The sequence below is a fragment of the Magnolia sinica genome, chromosome 11 (assembly GCF_029962835.1).
Source record: "Magnolia sinica isolate HGM2019 chromosome 11, MsV1, whole genome shotgun sequence".
Classification (NCBI taxonomy): Eukaryota; Viridiplantae; Streptophyta; class Magnoliopsida; order Magnoliales; family Magnoliaceae; genus Magnolia; species Magnolia sinica.
The window spans coordinates 65553527-65574091 of NC_080583.1; the positions used below are offsets into that span (position 1 = coordinate 65553527).

Genomic DNA, 20565 nt, shown 5'->3' on the forward strand with positions numbered 1-20565 from the left:
AGAAACAGAAAATGAAATCAAGCTGCACAGACAAACAACATGGTTTACCAAGGTCATGTCATCAGGAATACATAAAGCAAGCATAAATGAATATCTGTCATTCAAAGTTATACATGTAGGTGCTGGTTGGAAGAGATAAAGATATATGGCGTGGTAGGGGTGCAACTTGGGCAGGTTGGGTCGGGTTGAGGGTCAACCTACGCCCGACAAGACCTCAAGAGGACCCAACCCACAACCTGACCCTACCATTCCAACGAGATTCGCAACCCAAATTCCCTTATACCTAAACTGACCCAACCCAACCAGACCCAAATATGTGGTGATTATTCTCAACACAACCTGAATTTGTTCAACCTAAACCCTACCCTATATCAAATCAGGTTAGAGTTTCCAACCCTAACCCATGTTGAGGACCCTGACAACCTGATACAAACTCGGGTTGGGTCAGTCAGGTTTAGAGCTGGGCATCGAATCGAGTCGGACCGAGTTAGCGCTGACCCGACTCGATCTAGTTTTGAAATAGGCCTAACCCGAACTTGATCCAACTCAGTACCGAGTCCAGCATGCCTAACCCGATCCGAGTCCGGCCTGGCCTGGACGGATCCAGACCGAATCCGACCCGGTCAGAAGCATCGAGTCGGGTCGAGTTGGCACCGAGCCAGATCGAGAGACGAGGGAGGGAAGGAGTGGAGAGGAGAGGGAGACAGAGGAGGAGGAGGAGGAGGGTGGTGGTGGGTGGTTGCCGTGCTTGGAAGAGGAGGATGAGGGAGGGATGGAGGGAGAGTTTGGGATCGGGTCAGGGTCGGGTGCAGCGGGTAGAGTTAAAGATGTTAGAAAATAGGTTTTTATTTTATTTTATTTTATTTATTTATATATATATACACACACACACACACCCAAACCCAAGTGTGTGTGTGTACACACACACACACACACACACACACACACACTCACCCAAACCCAAGTCGAGTCGGGTTTCGAATCGAGTCGAGTCTAACCGGATCAAGTTTTGGGTCGAGTTGGGTCGAGTTACTGGGTAACTCGAACTCGACTTGGTTTGAGTTCGAATTGGGTGAAGCCTACTCAATCCGGACCGACTCACCCATTCAGTTCGGTTTGGGTTGAGTCGGGTCTGAACGAGTCGGATGAGTCGAGTCGTCCCGTGCCCAGCTCTAGTCAGGTTCCAATTGACCCAAACCCAAATTGCAGCCTTATGGCTTGGTTCACAGAATAATGCTTAAAAGCAACTAATATACTTCCTTACTATTATTGAAGGTTATACATAATTAAATTATTTTACTAATATGCATTTGCAAGTTATTACTAACACCCAGATCAATAGCTCAACTGGCGAATGAGTGGAGATACCTCGTTTCAACACTTGAGGTCTTGGTATCAATCCCTAGCAGGGGTGGCTAACATGGAGTGTGTACTGACATGGGTGTGTACTAACAAGCTAACCCAAAAAAAAAAAGAAAAAAAGAAAAAAAAGAAAAGGTTATTACTGGACAAAGCATAAATGGCTAACCTCAGGTGGATGCACTGTCACTTCCTGACCATCTTCTCCTGCTACTGTGCATTCAGGTCTCCGGAACGTCAAGAGCGCAGCCAAAGCGGCAACATTAGCAGCGTCAACAAGATTCCTGGAATATTAGAAGAAACAAAATTACAGGAAAAGACCATGTGGAACTTCATATTCCGATGATACTGAGATATTACAGCATACCCTCCATTATCCAAAATGTGAAGGTCAACACGAATAGACCACACTAACTTCCCAGCGAGGACACAAAGTGATTCCGTATCCACTGCCCTGCTTTCCCTGCAATTCCGTTTTCAGAAAAGCTTAGGTTCAATACTTAGATACAAAGTGAAAAAAACACAGGAGATGAATATATTTTCCTAGGACACCTACTAGTTCCATGGACACATGCACACTGGAATCAAAGTCTTAGTGTCTGACACACGACAGAGTCAAAATAAGCAAGGGAGGGATTTACAAACTTGTCCAAAAAAGATGCCTGTGTGCAAGCATGCATCCAGGCATGCATATACACAGGGCGTAGGAGATTATCCAGTCCTCCCAGAGCACTGCAAATTATAGTACCCCTGGTGACAGCAAGACACTTGACAGTCCAATAGACCAATCTGGACTGTTGGTTAGGTCCAACATACATGCCGTGGACTTCCAAGAAAACAACACAACAATCAGATGATCTAATCCATGCATTTTTTTTTCTTTTGCGTTTTTTTTTTTTTCTTTTTTGCTTTTTTTTTTAAAAAAAAATTTATTGGAAAGGTAACGAAACTTTTACTAAAAGACCGCCTGAGAAAATCTCATCCACGAAAAAAAGCTACAGCCCCAAAAAAGAGATTAAATTACAAGCATCGATGGACTTTACACAAGAAATCCAATCCACTACATCCCTCTTAACCCTTCTCACCACCTCCAATACCGACCCGCTTAGGTTTCAGAAGCAACAGTTGTTCCTTGCATATGATGGTTAGGATGGTTGTTCCTACATACAATGGTTGTTCCTTTGACCCGCTTAGCACAATCCGCTGTGAGTAGGCCTTATTTTTCCTAACCATCCGTTTTCCGAGCCTTAATAGTTCAGATTGTCTAATAGGAGTAATCTTTGGAACCATAAGGACCCAATAAATGGATGGTTAAAATTGTTGATTGGACCTGTTGGCCTTCTTTTTTATAGCCATCACATTTTCTAATCCATGGATAAGATGGCTAGGACCTGATTGGATGACGTTTTTTTTCTAAAATGCCACCCATAATGGCATTCCACAATTACTCTTCATGTGTGTGGAACTAGGTGGAGATGCTCTTTTACCACTCTCCAAAATGAGGCTCTCGGATGGTAGTTTTCTGGTACTTCAGAAGAGTATGATAGTCTATAGTCAGCCATTTAGAAACTTCACAGTGGCATATATAATTGACCTTCCACTTGAGCTAAAGATCAGCACTATCTTCAATCTGGACAATTTAACCACATATTTCAGACACCATGAAGATGAGAATGAGGAAGAAGAAGCAATTCAAATACTCACTGTTCAGCAACATTGCAATGAGGTGATAAAAGATGTGTGCTTAGAGATCAGATCAGTATTGGGGTTCATCGCATACAATTGAAGCAATCAGGTACATCCGATTGCATTAGGTGTACCTCGTAGTATCAAAGTGACCCACAGTCCAGGTAAGCTTGATAAGAGTAAAGAAGTGATTCTCAAAAAGTACAACAAAAGGGAAATGCTTCTACAAAATATTAATAATAGAGAATTTATATATGTATGTACACATGTACATACATACATGTATGTATGTATATAGCTGATCCCAATTATTTGGGATAACACATGCACGCTGACATGCGCACGCACACAAAAATAAATTTTGAAAAATTAACTGGTCTAGTACTCAATTTTTTTTTGAAAGGTAATATTGGTCTAGTAATCATGTCTATGGAAACTTAGAAATAGAAAAAATAGAACCTGTAAATAGTGCAAAACTAATAAAATTAAAGTTGACATTGGTAGAACCATAAATTTTGGAAAATTAACAGGTATAGTAATCATGTCCATGGAAACTTAGAAAATAAGGGAACTAGAACCTTTAAACAGGGAAATTAAAGTTGGCATTGGTAGAAACATGATATTTACAATCACTAGCAGGAGTAAGAGGAGGTTAGAAAGTTCAGCAAAAGCAGGAGCACTACTTTGACCATTAAAATCATTTTACGTGAACTTCAAAAGCATGGAATTGCAATTAGGGGTTTGGGATTATATTAAAAATTAAATGGAGCCACCACCATCTTGGTCATTTCCACATTTAAATAATTTTTTAAATTCAATACAATTGAGTATCCAAACAAAACCTCGGGTTCTTCCATGACAGTGACTTACTCATTAAGATTGATAATAAAATAAAAGAAAATAAAATAAATCAAAACATGAATCTCCATTTTCCAGAACGACAAATCCAAATGAGCATGAAATCAATCTCTAAATAAATGCGTTGAAGTGGAAAACCTTAGCCCACGGTCTATTATGCGTCCTAGTTCCACTGCAAATTCTCCAGCACGTCCTGCTTCAAATGAAGGATCAGCCATGGGTGAAAATTCAGTGAAAATAGAAAGTGCGCCTTCATTTGGCCTGTCTCGATAAGGTGGAATGAGCTGAGCAGTCACAAAACCCATGACATGAGTCTGTCCAAGCTGCACCTCTGATGAACCGTCTTCTCTATATATGCCACATGCACACCAAAAAAAGTCAGATGCCATAAACGAAACAAGATCCCATGTCAATCGTATTGATATCAGCAAATCTTTTGCAGCTACAGCAAGGAATTGGTTCTAGAGGAATTTTATGATCCCCACCCAAGGCTGTGCAGTACACTCAGACTTCCAGTTCCGAAAAATGGAGCCATCACCCACTGATCCAAACCATTGTTGTGTCCCACCAGGGTCAGATAATGCCCCAAAAATCCCCTAAAATGAAAGACTCTAGCCACCGATTTTATGTTTTTCATTAGTCGAAGGTGGACAATTGTTGAATTTCTCCTATCAACCATTTATTTGTATTAGGGCTGCAACTTGGTTCAACCCAAACCCGATCGGGTTGGGTCAGCTTGAAAAGGTCCTCAGGTCGGGTTATGGTTGCAAAACGCCAACCTGAAATTGGGTTGAGCAAATTCAGGTCGGACTGGGAATACTCGCATTTATTTGGGTCAAGTCGGGTTGGGTATAGTAATAAAGATATTTGGGTTGGGTTCGGGTTGGGCACCTGGGGTTGGATTCTGGTCGGGTTGAGCTGCGGGTTGTGTCCTCTTGAGGTAGGGTTGGACTCGGGTTGACCCTCAACCTGGCCCAACCCACCTGAGTTGCAACCCTAATTTGTAGGCCACAAACAAAGTTGTTATGATTCTCCCTTCTAGAATATTTTAATGGCATAGTGCATCAACAGTTGGACCAAGCAAACAAATGAAATTGATCAGTTATCTGTGAGCCCAATTATCATAATCAAAACCCAAGTGCAACTTATCAGAATTGAAACTAAAGTATATTGCAAAGCTTCAGGTTCAAGATAAAACCATTCTTCTTGTTTTTGTATAGGTAAATTGAGCTTGAACCCAAAACCTCAATGTTCAAATGCAAGCTGTTTATCATTGAGCTATGGGCTTCAACACCATCATATAATTCCTCTTGGTTCCAACTGCAGGCCTCATAACCACATCAGAATATTGCAGCCATAGCAATAACAAAATTGGCTTTGGATGCAAGGGAATAAGCAGTCCCTATGTTGATATTTGCAAAATCAAAACTCTTTGAACAGAACCATGAAACTATGTGGACAAGTTCTAGGAGAGATTTGATCATTGTTCAGGGTTCATCCAGTTAAATCTGTTTAATTTAAACCTGTAATGTGTATATAACCAAAACCACAATTGATTTTTTAATTGTTGTCAGCAATTGATCTATAGTACGATATTTTAGTCGCCTTCATCCACCACTGGTTTAAAAGGTAATAACTTGATATCCTTTAAGTACCATGAGCGCCTCATAGAAAGGCAACAAATTGATGCTTTGATGCCAATTTTAATGCATTGCCTATCAAAAACAAATTTGATTAGGGTAAAGAATGCAGAATGTAATGTCAGTTTCGTTTTACTCCCACAGTGTACCATAGCAAGGGATTTGTTACTCGTTCCACTCATGATGCAAGTAGGGGGCTCTAACATTTTTAATAAGAAGATTAACTGAGATAGAGGGTAGGATATCCGTAAACTCTCCTCTCTTACATCCTCTTTCAGTATTCTATTTCTTATTCTCATTCTCTCCAGTCTCCCCTGATTTGTTATTCTTCATATGAGTTAACCATTTGATTAAACCTAGTACCAAAGTGAGTCGCAACATGATGGTTGATGGGTAGGAAGAGAATTCTTATGAAGACCATCCGTGGAAAAGATACACGTCCATGAAGCCTCAAAGAGCAAGCAGATGAAAAGTTGATGAACAAACCAAAGGAAGCATCAACAAATGAATCTAAGGGTGGATCGATGAATTGATCTGTAGATGGATCCATTTATGGATAAACGCCCAAGCAATTGCAAGATAAATCACTGACGAATCAATGGTAGGACCGGGTGAAGGATCAACTAAGAGATCAGCAGATCGATAAAAACAAATCAAAGGGTTTATGCTCCTTTCTAATCTAGAGGTCCGATGCCCTAGATCTATCTTCTCTAGCACTAGGATGCCATAGATTATTCTTTGCCTTTTTCTATTCCCTATCTCCTTCAATTCCTATGAGTGTTTAATTCATGCAAGATCCACATTTAGACCCAAATCTTCTGTGTACAAACGACAATGTCAACGTTGTTTATTTCAATTGGGCCTTTCATGCTGCATCATTTATTATTTCCATCTTCTTTTGTTTTCCCACTTAACTATGGCAACTATTTCGAAATAGAAAAAGAGAAACAATAATAATAACCCTCGTTGGACTTTTACTAATGACGAAACAAAAGTAATAAAATAAGACAACTACAGAACATGTAATAAAGTCATAGACAAGTAGTAAGTGGAACATCTTCATGAGAGCGAAGCAACAAGCCAGATTGAGACATTTTACTTCATTGACAGCAACCAAAAGAAGACCAATGAAAATAGGACCAGTTTGACAAAATACATCAAGAAAGTATGGGAAATTACATTACTCACTCAGAGTAGGATCAGTTTGACAATATAAATCACAAAAGTAACCCAATTCAATTCAAGGGACATGATATATGACAACAGAAAGTGCTTACCTCCCAAACTTGACAGTTAACCGACGATAATCAAAGGGACGGCGTCCATCAACCCTCAGGTCAGAAAGCAATGCTTGCTCAATGAATTTCCTCTCATTGATGGTCATTCTCCAACTGTTAGATAATCTTTGCTCCATTTGATGGCTCAAAAAGTTCTCAAATATAATTACCTTAAAAGAAGCAAGGGAACAAATACAATTAGGCCATGTAGATTGCAGGCATCATACCGTTTGGGAAATTTTCTGGACAGATAAAAAAACGAAAAATTCGAAAGGTGTGGTCCATCAGATAAACAGTTTAGGATTTTGGGCGGACCGTTTGAGTGGTGCAGGTGGCGCAAAAAAATAATAATAATAAATAAATAAATTCAAAAGTGGGGCTCATCAGATCATTGATTTGGATTTTGAGGCCGACCTTTTGAAAGGTCCAGATTACCCAATTATTAGAAGCTCTAATGAAAGAGTACTGGAAAATAGAGAAAAATACACACACCAACTGACCTATTTCTTCCTCTTTCTACTTCTTCTTTCTTCAAAAGTCACGAATGGCCCACTGATGCGATGGAGATGGAGTGAGAGAGAGAGACGCAGACCCGGTGCTAGGGTTTCTGTGGCAGAAAGGAATGCGGAAGAGAGAGACTGAGCTCTAGGGTTTCTTGTTGGGAATGACTTTGCAAGAGAGAGGGAGAGTTCTTTCAGAGAGAGAGAGAGAGAGAGAGAGAGAGTGACGAGAGAGAGAGAGAGAGAGTGACGAGAGAGAGAGAGTGAGAAAGAGAGAGAGGCGCCGTGGACGCGAGTTGCCTTTACCGGGAGCAAATTAGGTCCGGCTCCAGCCCTCACCCAAGACGGACACGGAAGTTCCTGCGCCGGGATCTTAGGTGGGCCCACCGTGATGTTTGTCCGGAATCCACTCCCTTCATCCGTTTTTTGAGCAGGATCAAAGATTTAAGTGGGCCGTATTAAAGGAAAAGGCGGTTTGGTAAATTCCTACCGTTGAAACCTCCCGGGTTCGACAGCGATGTTTACGTCACATAAGTAACCTACAGGGAAGAACTGAAAAAACAAATGTTAGCGATGATTCAAAACTTCTGTAGCCCCACGACCATTAATATCAACCAAAGACCCGCTGTACTGTTTATTTGACATCCAATCTGTTGATTAGGTCATGCAGGCCAGGTGAGGGAAAAAACACGTATCAGCTTGATCCAAAACTTTTATGGCCCCCAAAAAGGTTTCAATGGTCAGCGCTCATTCAACACTTTTTCCTGTAATGTGGTCCACTTATATGTCTCATTTTTTGTTTTGTGCCATAAAATGATATGGAAAATAAATGGACGGCATGGATAAAACACATACATCATGTTAGGGCCCACATCATGTTAGGACCCACATAGCACCGACCACCCGCCATTGGCTTGGTGTCAGGGGGAGTAGTTTCCGGTTGAGGTGGGGCGAGATTCATAACTAATGAATGTTATTGTATGCCCCACCTACCATGGTACCGATGCTATGTGGGGCCCAATGTTATGTACTTGTCTCATCCACGCCGTTCATCGCGCCATTGGACCACACCGAAGTTCTGTGCAGTGATAATCAAACCATTGTTAATAACATGCCATGGTTTGCTATTATTTGGTTTGTTGCCATCCAAATATGCAGCAGGGCACACCCTAAAATCTGGTACCATCAATCAAAGTTGATCTCACGTATGACATGTCCACGTATTCACTAGACCACACCATATGACGGTGGTCTGATACAGAAATAGACGAGAGTAACCGAAGCAGACGTAAATCGAAACGATCTACACAGCTCATATGGCCGATGTCATCATACGTCATACACCACATCAACCCTAAAATCCAGAAGTAATAATCCCCAAGTTACAATACCAGTAATATCTAGAATTTAAAAATTACAATCAAGGCAAGAAAAATAACCAAGACGGCAACCAAAATTGCAATGACTCTCTCTCTATCTGATGGGGCAAGATCATCAATCGACGTGGCCCTGGTTACCATGTCCCAGGTCGTCTAGGTTGTTTGTCGGATAAACGAAGTCAAAGAGTGATGGACGTTCACCTCATCAGAATATGCGGCAACCTAAAGCGCTGGAGATTCTATGAGAGGTTCGACAGTGCACTAGTCTTACTAAAATAATTATCCCAACATGCAACAACTTCCTTCCAATTCTTGAAGGCTCGGTATCTCCCTCCGCTAAATCTCTCCACTTCTAATCGAGCATCGTCCCATGTCAGATATATACCTGGCCGACGTCCCACAAAGACAACTTAGTACTTCTCCTTTCTCATCTGCAATGACATGGAGGGAATAGGGACGACATTTGGGAATCGAATTAGGATCGCGAAATAGAAAACATGCATTATTGTACTACCGAACAGAAGAAGTACATTGCAACCTTAGCAATTATTTTTTTTTAAAAAAGTAGTAAGTACGTACCCTTCCTCTAAACGAAGTGTATGGTCCATTCCGTCTTAATGTGCATAATACAAGCATGTGAGTACATATATCAAAGATATTAAATAACAGATATACTCATCATCACAGAAGTCATAATGGTATACACTATGCATATACTAGCATATATCAATCCCAACAATATGAAATCCAAAAAAACAATCATCATGTCAATTAAAGTTATTACATGCCCGGATAAGAAATAAAATAATAGAACAAGTGACCACACCCTGTCAGACGGATCCAACACCTCCATCGCCGAAGTTATCATGGAGTGTTTTCTTCAACCACTCCACTCGGTGCTCAGGTCGAAGACTGACAAAGAACGATATCAGCTTCTCGTCCTTACTCAAGATCTGACCAACTTCAAAAAACTCTGAGTTGGTCAAGTCTTCCACCTCTTATAGTACATCAAGTACTTTGCTCGTGCGATTCACCTCTTTGCCGATGCCAAAATTAAGCATAACTTCTGCAACGGTCTGTAGAGAGGTCCTGAATACATCACAGGGACGAGGAGGGCGTGATCATTTCCTTGTTGTGGTCCCACCTCGACTACCATCGGAATCAGTAGTGCGAGTAGGAGTGCTACGGGAGCTGCGATGTCCCGTCGAAGGACTATCCGACGAAAATGGAATGATCCCTGTGGAGTCTGTTACATGATTGTAAGACCCGTATCCCAGCCTGTACCGTTCCATATGCCTCCACGGTCCTCCCGGTCGAATTTCGGCGGCCCGCGATCTGTTATCGGCATTTGCTCGCGATCCTTAGTCATATTCCGCATTCTAGAGTCTGCTCAACACGAGACTTGTACCCTTACAACCGCGCCATTGCTGTGGTTCCGATACCGTGTCTCGCGCACCGAGGCGATACCCGGGCCAGGAGATGTGGGCCCACGTTCAATTTAAGGAAAACACCGCACATTGCAATTCCGAAAGAATCTCTATGACACATTACATCAATCAATCAAAGTACAATCCATCATTCCATCTCATCCCCAAGTACAACCACCCTACCCAAAAGTCAACACTCGCTCTTACACAAGTACACATCCATCACTCACTCACCCATCACACCTCATCACTCACCCATCCCTCTCTCTCTTACACCTCTCTCTCTTATCTCTCTCTCTCTCATTCCCCAAGCAACTCCATCGTCGAAGCCTTCCAAGAGAGAGCTAGGTGTGGCCCACTCCCTACCCCCCTTAATCCTCACCATCCAACCCTTAGATCATCATCTCCACCATTGAAGGAGCTTCTTAGGAGCCTTGGAGCACTAGGGAGGAAGAAGAAGGAAAGATGGGTGATTTTATTATTTGATTTGTGATTTGAAGGCCCACATATGTGGGACCCATCTTGATGTATGTGTTGTATCAAAGAGGGACCAAAAGTGGCAGGGTCCCTCCGCTACTCCGGTCTCCATCACGTTTCTCCCTCTCTTTTTCTCTCTCTTGCTATCTTTTATGGTAAGGATGAGGTGTGTGGCCCACACGTGGACCCACCTTGGCATACATACTTCATCCACGCCATCCGTATATCGGATGTGGACCCACCTTGATGTGTGGTGTACGTACCGTCCATAGGACTGGACGAGGGAGCCACCATAGTTATATATATATATATATATATATATATATATATATATATATATATATATATATATATATATATATATATATATATATTTTATTCACACCAACTATGGGAAGGTTGGACCCGCGACTGTAGTGATGTCAACAATGCCTTGGGTCAGATAATGAGGTATGTGTTATTTCCATCGTCCATCTTTGGGACGTAGGGCCCACACGTGTGGCATCCAAGCCGTCTAATAGCTGGGACGTGGACCCTACCCATGATGTATGTAGTTCATATCTGCACCATCCATCCACGATGGGAACTAGCCACCATGATGTACGTGTGTCAGTCGTCCATCCAGCGTCCAGAGGGTCTGGACGCTGGCCTCTCTTCCACCCTCTCACACACACGTATAATATATATACGATATATATTATTATATAATATAATATAATATATGGTGGGCCCCACGTGGGGACCCACCTGTTTTGAGAGATTATATATTATATATATTATAATATAAATGCTTTGGTGGGCCCCACGTGGGGACCCACCCGTTTTGAGAAATGATGGTCGTTAAGTAGACCCCCTTATATGAACCGTCCATCCAATCCAATTTCGTGGGGACCACCGTGATGTATGGGTCTTAGCCGCACCGCCAAATGGCTAGACGGTGGGTCCTACCCACTAATGTATGTGTTACATCTGAACCGTCCATCCATTTGGTAGCTCGTCTAAGGCTTGAGACTAAAAACAAGATAGATCTGATGATCAGGTGGACCCCACAACAGAAAACAGTGTCGAGTGAACGTCCACCATTAAAACCCTGTTTTTTTGGGTCACGGAAGTTGTGGACCAATATGAAATCTGTTTTTTCCTCCTATTCAGGTCTTTATGACCGTATGATCAGATTAGATGGAGTGTAAATATTATAGTGGCCCTTGGGAATTTTAATGGTGGAAATCATTTTCATCACTGTTATTTGGAGTGTGGTGCAGATAATCTTTCGATATGATTTTTTTTAATGCTCTAAAATGATCCCTAAGAATAGATGAATGGTGTAGATGGTGCGACCCACTTGATGTATATTAGGCCCCCCTTTGTAATGTGTATTAAGCTCACTAGTGCAACCCATTATATATATATGGCCCATTAGTGCGGCCCATATAATGCAACCCATTGAGATGTATCCGAGGCCCATAGATGAGGCCTAATATGACGTATTTAAGGTCCATGGGCGAGGCCCATTGTGATGTGTTCGAGGCCCATGAGCGTGACCCATTGTGATACATTTGTGGCCCATGAGTGAGGCCCAATACGATGTATGTGAGGCCCTTGAGTGAGGCCCATGGTGTTGTATATTGGCCCTTGTGTGAGGCCATGGGCCTACTATATGTACGGCTCTATGTGGGCCACTCCTTGGGAGCAATGTTGGTTAAATGACCACATTGATGGGCAATGATGGTTGAATGCCCACATTGTGACCTTCCCTTAGGCCTTGATAGTCTCATTCTCATCATTCTCTTGTGGGTTAACCCTAATCAGTGCGCCCCATTCAGCATAGACGGATGGCTCCGTGCTATCAGATTTGATATAGCCACGACCGAGGGCTGACCGATCTTTATATTATGGTTGATTGGCTGTCCATTTATGGACCTCGCCTTATTTATATGATGATTGTCGAAGCTGATTCCGATTTGTCGATTATGATTATTAAGGCCGATTGTTGAGGCCGATTCTGATTGTCGAGGCCGATTCTGATTTGTCAAAGCCGATTGTATAGACCGATTTCGATTGTCAAAGCCGAGTATCAAGGCCGATTCCGATTTGTTGAGGCCGATTGTATAGGCCGATTCTGATTATTGAGGCCGAGTAACGAGGCCGATTCTGATTGTCGAGGCTAAGTATCAAAGTCGATTCTGATTTGTCAAGGCCGATTTCGATTGTCGAGGCCGAGTATTGAGGCCGATTCCGACTGTCGAGGCCATTATATAGGCCAATTCCGATTGTCGAGGCCGATTGTATAGGCTGATTCTGGTTTGTCAAGGCCGAGTATGGAGGCCGATTTCGATTTGTCAAGACCGATTGTATAGGCCGATTTCGATTTGTTGAGGCCGAGTATTGAGGCCGATTCTGATTTGTCGAGGCCGATTGTATAGGCTGATTCTGATTATCGAGGCCGAGCATCGAGGTCGATTTCGATTTGTTGAGGCCGATTGTATAGGCCGATTTCGATTGTCGAGGCCGAATATCGAGACCGATTTTGATTTGTCGAGGCCGATTGTATAAGTCGATTCCGATTTGTCGAGGCCGAGTATCGAGGTCGATTCTGATTTGTCGAGGCCGATTATATAGGCCGATTTCGATTGTCGAGGTCGAGTATCGAGGCCGATTCTGATTTGTCGAGGCCGATTGTATAAGCCAATTCCGATTGTCGAGGCCGAGTATCAATGCTAATTCTGATTGTCGAGGCAAGTATCGAGGCTGATTCTGATTTGTCGAGGCCGTTTGTATGGGCTGATTCCGATTGTCGAGGTTGAGTATCGAGGCTGATTCCGATTTGTCGGCCGATTGTATAGGCTGATTCCGATTGTCGAGGCTGAGTATGAGGCCAATTCTGATTTGTCAAGGCCAATTGTATATGGCGATTCCGATTGTCGAGGCCGAGTATCGAGGTCGATTCCGATTGTTGAGGCCGATTCCAATTCCGATTCCGATTCCGATTGTCGAGGTCGATTTCGATTGTCGATACCAATTCTGATTGACGATTCCGATTTCGATTGTTGAGGCCCAATGAGATGCATATACGGCCTGTATTTGAACCCATTATGATGTGCATTTGGCCCATACTTGAGGCTCTATGAGATGCATATGTGGCCCATTGTGATGTGTATTCAGCCCGTGTTTAAGGCCCAATATGATGTATATGAGGCCTATGTGATGAGGCCCACTGTGATGCATTTGAGGGCTAGACGATGGAGCCCAATGTGATGTATGTTAGTGTAATGACCCGAAAAATTTCGTGCTAAGACCCAAGTACTACCTCTATTTTCCTTAGAAGCTATTTGTGAGTTAATTAGCGTTAAACTCGATTGCTTGTGAAATTTGCATCAATCACTTTAAATTTGATCTGCATGACTTAAAACCTGTAGAATAGTTAGCGCTATGTTACTTTGAAATTTGAGATTCATCGCTAAATCCAGTTGCTCTTGGGAATTTTTAGAAACTTTGGATCGGACCTGGACCGCGCGTCGAAAGTCCGATAGCGATGATCTTAGGCCGTATTGGTCACCATGTTAGACTTGGCCATCACCTCAAAAATCAAGTCCAGATGATGTTCTGGGTCGATTTGATTGAGTCCGGAGTGAAGAGTGTGAGAACGGTGAGAAATTAATGTGATTTTGTGAAATCTGAGTCGTGTCGCTTGCGCGATGATTTTAAGCAATCTGACCATTGGATTCTGACCCAATTTCACCCTCTGATCAGGGAAGATAGCCCAGGCATGTCATTGTGCTTGTAGACCTGATCGAGTTCCGGTGACCGTTGAATTGAGTGTGGTCCGCCACGGCTGATCTGTAGATCCGATCGGTACGAAAACTCAACCTGACCTAGATCCATGGTCAGTGAGCTTAAGTCCGACCGCACGTGGAGAAAGGCCCACCAGAAGTGTTCCGTTGGATCGAGAGAAGCCTGTTTTGGTTATAACCTAAGTATACCTTGGCCCTGGGGCTATTTTCATCAATGTTAGGCCTATAAATAGACCTTAAAACCCTAGCTCTCTTTTCCATACGAATTTCTTAACCCTAGCTAAGAAAGAGAGAGGAAAAGAGAGAGAAAGTGAGAGAGAAGTTGGTGATCTTCAGATTCTTTCCTGTTGTTCTACATCCTTAAAACTTCACTTTTGAATCGTTATTCCGGCGATTCTGAGTTCATCTTTGGGTAAGTTAACCTAACCCTAATCTGTTTTAGAGCTTAGATGAGTCTATGTGTCGTTGTAGCTCATTTCTATTCTTGCCTTAGGTTATTCTGTTGCCATTGACGAAGACATAACGTCTGAATCAGTTCGATACCCTATTTCTGGTTTAAGGTGCAGACTTTAATTGTATAGGTTATGGTTTTCAAGGCTTTCAATGCCAGCTAATGGTTTATTCTTGTTATGGATGGGATTTCACATGCTAACTGTTATGTCTATTTTGCGTTCCTGATATGCATGTGCTATATTGAGAATTGTGTATTCTATGTATATGTATAAAGTACCGTATACGTATAAAATATGAACATGTGATTGCCATGATTATTTGTCGTATATTTGTGCTAGATGTATGTGTGTCAACTCCTTGGCAAAAAAGGAATTGTCCAAATGCGTGTATTTCAACATGCGTCATGTATGTTGAACTATGTATTCTAAGTGTTTGTAGAAATGTCTGAATGACTTAAAGTACAATAAATTATACTATTTGCGGGCATTGAGAAGCGATTCTCAACTCTCTTATTGTGGTGTATGATTTCCTATATGCAAGTCAAATTCCTTATTATTTAATTTCAAGTATTACTTATGTTCAAATCCATGTTAAGTTGTTATTCTTCAAATGCTTACATACTACATGATTTGAGTTGTTGTTCCATTACTATGCTAAATTGTTGATATGAATATCTATTGTAGTGGAATGTGTTTGGGACTATGAATAGTCCAGGAAATCGGTAATCGGCCTTGAGTTCGTGGCTGAGATTGCTTTCGCCATGTAGGACGTGTTTTGACGAACCCGAGTCGTATTAGAGTTGTCGGCAATAGTTTGGCCACGCGGAGTGTTTGCGCACTCTATGTCATTCAACCCAACATGCGCTCATGCTAGTCGTATTCGTCAAGTAACCCGATTGTCCGATGTATGTTCACCATGTATGGACGCTATTGCTTGAATCTAAGGTACCAAACTTACCAGTACAAATTCTATTAACCATTGTACCTTGATCCGCTAAGACTCATGAGCCGGACATGGTGGTATGGGACACCGTGGTCGAGCTGTCGGCCTACGCTGGGGTGACGAGCCTCCCCGTAGTGACCAGTGAGCAACCAAACTCGTGAGCCGATTATGGTGGTATGGGACACTATATTCGTGCTGTCGGCCTACATTGATTGGTGACGAGCCCTTTGTAGTGACCTCGAGCATGCCTGGATACCGCATTGAGGTGACGAGCCTTATTGTAGTAACAAATGTATGATGAGTGTGCATTGATTGGTGACGAGCCCTTTGCAATGACCTAAAACCATATGATCGTATGAGATGATATAGGACTGACGACCCTAGAATGGATCACTATTTGGACGTTGATATGAGGAATGTACCTTAGCTTCCCAATCCTGCTGTATGAAAAGGACTAATAACAACTGGTAATCATGTTCATGCACCGCATTTGCATGTGCCTGGAAGAGGTGGCGCACTTTGAGGCGATGTCATGCGTAACGTAAGATGAAGACATTGAGGGTGTACGCGTGAGGGCACCCATCATTCTACATACATCCTTGCATTAACAAGAGTATTTAAGACATGTTTGATTGTTCTGCTTTATCATTACTGCTTGATTGAATTGATAACATGTTAACCTTTGCTTTATTGTTCCACTGAGTTGATCACTCACTCCCACGTTCTGGAGCGGTGTTTAAACACCCACCAGACTCTATCTTAGATGCAGATATTGATGCGACCCCTGAGGCAGAGCGGGAGTTCGATGATGATGAGGCTGCATTTTCTTTCATGCAGTTTTCAGGCGGGTTCTAGTGAGCCTTGTTCTGATGCGTGGGATTATGGGATTTCTTTTTGGGAATAGATGATGTAATTTGATTCTTGTAATTTTGATAGTAACACTTGTAAGTACGACCTGGTATGTATATGTATTTCAAGGATTTGCACATGTGCACATATATTTCTTTAAGTCTTCCGCTTGCGTCTATCACTTATCCCTGAATTATGTTTGCAGTTTGGCTTAATCTATTCCATGTTTTATGCACTCTTACAGACAACATACATCCATCATTAAATATGTTGTATAAGTGATGTTTTGAAACTCGGGAGCTGAGTTATGCTCGACCCCCGAATTTCAGGACGTTACAAATTGGTATCAGAGCATGAATTAGATTAAACCGGACCTGGGATATGGTCACAGACCGCACGCTGTCGCCACTATAGTGTATTTATGTGCGAGTTTATCGTAGATTTTGTGTATGTGTCCAGTTGCTTCTATCGGCGAAAGTTTACTGAAAACGATCGCCGAGATCGAGTCTGTGCTCTCTCCTGATCACACACAGCGACCCAAAATCTCTTCTAGACCATCTATTAATGAGTCTAGATGGTTTATCTTCCCATTTCCACCCTTCAATTGTCAAGAAACCTCAGTTTGTATCAGATTTTAACTCAAATGGCCCGATAGGCGTCGAATCGAATAAAGGGGCCGATCGGGGCATTTCCAGGGGGACCCAGGGGGAACCCAATCATTCTAGAGCTAAGGGACCATGAGGACCTCACCCAAACGGTGAACCATCGCCGAACGGTCCAGAGACCGGCGATGTCCTCGCCGGTTCGACGAGCCCTCCCCGATCAGCGGGCCAGGCCGGCTCGGGTCGACGCTCATGTGGCCTAGTGTGGCCCACCCCTCCACGGTTTGCTGATTAAAACCTTCCCTAAACCCTACTTCCTTCACAATCCACCCTCCCAAGCTCTCCTTTTCTTCAAGTTCCTCTCAAAACTCCACCAAATCTCTCCCCAAATCTTCTTCTTCTTCCATTTTCGTGCACACCCCACCAACCCATATCAAACCCTCACCCCCATTGCTGATTTCACTCTCTTTTCTTCTCATTTGGGCTCTCAAATCTTTCTTTGGGATCTCAAGTGTGTGAAAGCTTCACCATTCTTCCTATTCCTCCCTTTCTCTCATTTTCCATAGCCCTCTTTGAGTTTATCACGGCCATCTTTTCCATCTCCACCCTTCTTTCTTTGATGGGGAAGAAGAGAGCGCCTGTGGATGAAGCCGGGCCTAGCCGCCCAACTCGTGCACGAAGGCCGAGAGGTGCCACCGCGAGCACGACCGCCGCCCGTGAATTTCAGACCAAGCGGGACCTTGATCCTCGAGCTCCCATTGGAAGGACCTTGTTGGCGGAGTTATCGCAAGGAGTCTATGAAGGTCGTAGGGTCCTTTTTGATGCTCATGTTGTTCCGCGGCTATATGATGAGTTTCTGTTGTTGGAGCGCCTAGAAGAGGCTGGTTGGTGTCCCTTGTTTGAGGGCAAGTATCGCGCCAACGCAAGTACTATTCGAGCTTTTCATGCCAATATTTGTGATCCATCGCTGGAGCCTCTACAGTTCAAAATTCCTTGTGGTAGCGGTCGGGAGGCCACGATCAACGTCGCTTTGATATCCCGACTCCTCAATGTGCCACTTGGTGAAGTGCATGCCAGTGAGAAGAATTTGAACAGTATGCGCGAGAGGGATCATCGCACCCGGCTCTTGTGTGGTCGTCTGGTCGAATGGCAGCTTAATAGAAGTCTTCTAGCTACCAACATGACAGACGACTTCTGCTTACTTCACCACATGTGTACGTTCAATGTATATCCAAGGTGGAGTAACCGCAGCGAGTGTACGCACCTGATGGTAGATTTTCTGTACCAGGTGGAGTAATGAGCGAAGTTATGTGTGCCAACGTATATCTTGCGCCAGATTATTCTCACCCTAGTTCAACTAGGAGGACTGAATCGCTCCCATTTGGCCGACTTATCTATAAGCTTGCACATGAGTTTGGCTATCGGCTTGGGGCAGAAAAGCCGGTTCCTGTTCACCACATTAATCTGACGACCCTTAAACAGATGGACATTGGTCCTCGTTGACAAGCCTCAGAGAGTGAGGATGAGTCAAAGAGCGATGATGAAGAGAGTTATGCTGAAGGTGGAGCTGAGATTGAAGAAGAAACAGAGTAGGACGAGGAAGAGGTTGAGGCACAGGATACGAGTGAGAGTTCTCCTCCTGTGGCACCAGAGCAGAGCGCAGATCAGGCTGCCAGGGATGCCCGTATCGCACGGCTTGAGGAAGGGCAGGCTGTTCTACGCCAAGATATTGTGGATCTTCGAGGCCTTGTGAAGCATAAGTTCAAGAAGGTGACTCGAACTCTGAAGTCTATCCCGTGTTACTTGCAGGATAAGGGTGCCCCGCTTCCATCTCCTGATTCTGACTAGTAGTTGTCGTTGTAGCCATCCCTTGCTTTGTTTTGTTGTCTCTTTCTGTGTGTTGTCGTTGTTGGCATTAGTAGTTGGAAGTGGTTTGTTGTTGTTTGAAGTTTTAGATGTTGTAGTGCACATGCTTTCCCTGTTGTGATTCATGTAATCCTGCACTTCTTGTATTGCGACAATTTTGTTTAATGGAATGCATGTTGTTTATCTTTGAAGTTGTGCTGTAATTGCTGTGTGGATGGATTATGTGGACGTAGAATCTTACAGGTTGCATCCTCTGTTGAATATAGGGTATGCCTCCTAAGGGTTCGAAGACTTCGGCCCGTCTCTCCTTGGTTGAGTCGCTTGTCGGGGTTCCTCCCCTGAGCGATAGCCAGACGGATCCACAGTCAGGCCCGTCTCATGCTGGTGTTGGGCCGACACCTATGGCTCGTCCAGTCACGCCTTCAGTTCCTGAACCGAACCGTGCATCTTCATCTGCTCTGCCTTCTGATAGGTTTGAGCAGATGATGCTGTTGATGCAGCAGCAGCAGATTCAGCAGCAGTAGCAGTTTCTGTCTTCCATGGCTAACATCTTTGCTCAGTCAGTGGGGGCGACTCCACCTGCTTCACCTATGCCCCCATCTGGGAGCACTAGTGCGAGCGGCACTTTTGAGCGATTCCAGTGCTTACGACCTCCCACATTTGCGGGTTCTCATAGACCCGAGGAGGCCGAGTACTGGATTGATCGCATCTCTAAGATGCTGAGACCGCTGCACTGTTCAGAGGTCGAGCAGGTCGAGCTTGCCTCCTTCATGTTTGAGAAGGAGGCCAGTTTATGGTGGGACAGTGTTCTTCGCACTATCGAGAAAGGATATGAGTAGTCGTGGTAGGCATTTGAGGCACGCTTCCACGAGAAGTATTTCCCGGTTACGTACCGACATGAGAAGGAGAGTGAGTTCCTTCGCCTCCGCCAGGGAGGGATGTCGGTGACAGAATATGAGAACCGGTTCACTGAGCTAGGTCGCTATGTTCACTTGATTCTGGGTGATCAGCTGATGAGGATACGGCATTTTTTTGAGGGATTGAGGCCTGAGATCCGATCGAAGATATGCTGTGCTAGCATTTCTTCCTATGCGGAGTTGGTGAGCATGTCCTTGCGAGCAGAGCAAGACGGGGACAGGTCGTCCCGTATGCGAGCACCTATGGTTCCTAGGCCGCGACCTGACTTTCAGAGTGCACCTTTTCTCGGCAAGAGGCCGCGGGCAGATTCTCCTCCGAGGCATTCAGCGCCACCCGCTCAGTATGTGCGAGCTGCTTTCGCTGTTCGTATTGTGGGAAGATGGGGCATTTGGATTGTTTTTGCTTTTCACGTATGCGGGTCAGTGGTTTTACTCCACCGCAGAGGATCAGTCGTCTGATGCCTCAGATTATTTCACCTCCACCTCTTCGTTCAGCGCCAGCTATCCATCCTTTAGACCTACTGTACCTAGCTTTAGGCCAC

At 43.7% G+C, this 20565-nt stretch overlaps 1 protein-coding gene across 2 annotated transcripts in view; it reads right to left on the bottom strand.

The window, feature by feature from the left end:
• Nucleotides 1-7619, bottom strand: part of LOC131219256 (exosome complex component RRP45A-like) — a 38611-nt gene extending 30992 nt beyond the window's left edge. The window contains exons 1-5 of one of the 2 annotated variants that reach the window (XM_058214305.1): nucleotides 7321-7592; nucleotides 6821-6990; nucleotides 4042-4251; nucleotides 1727-1822; nucleotides 1529-1643 (exon numbers count right to left, since the gene is read on the bottom strand). In XM_058214305.1, the coding sequence (XP_058070288.1) occupies nucleotides 1529-1643; nucleotides 1727-1822; nucleotides 4042-4251; nucleotides 6821-6957 (558 nt within the window). In that variant the 5' untranslated portion in view covers nucleotides 6958-6990; nucleotides 7321-7592. Of the gene's footprint in view, nucleotides 1-1528; nucleotides 1644-1726; nucleotides 1823-4041; nucleotides 4252-6820; nucleotides 6991-7320 lie in introns of both variants that reach the window. The other variant, XM_058214306.1, reaches the window with a different exon arrangement.
• Between the last annotated feature and the right edge of the window lie 12946 nt (nucleotides 7620-20565).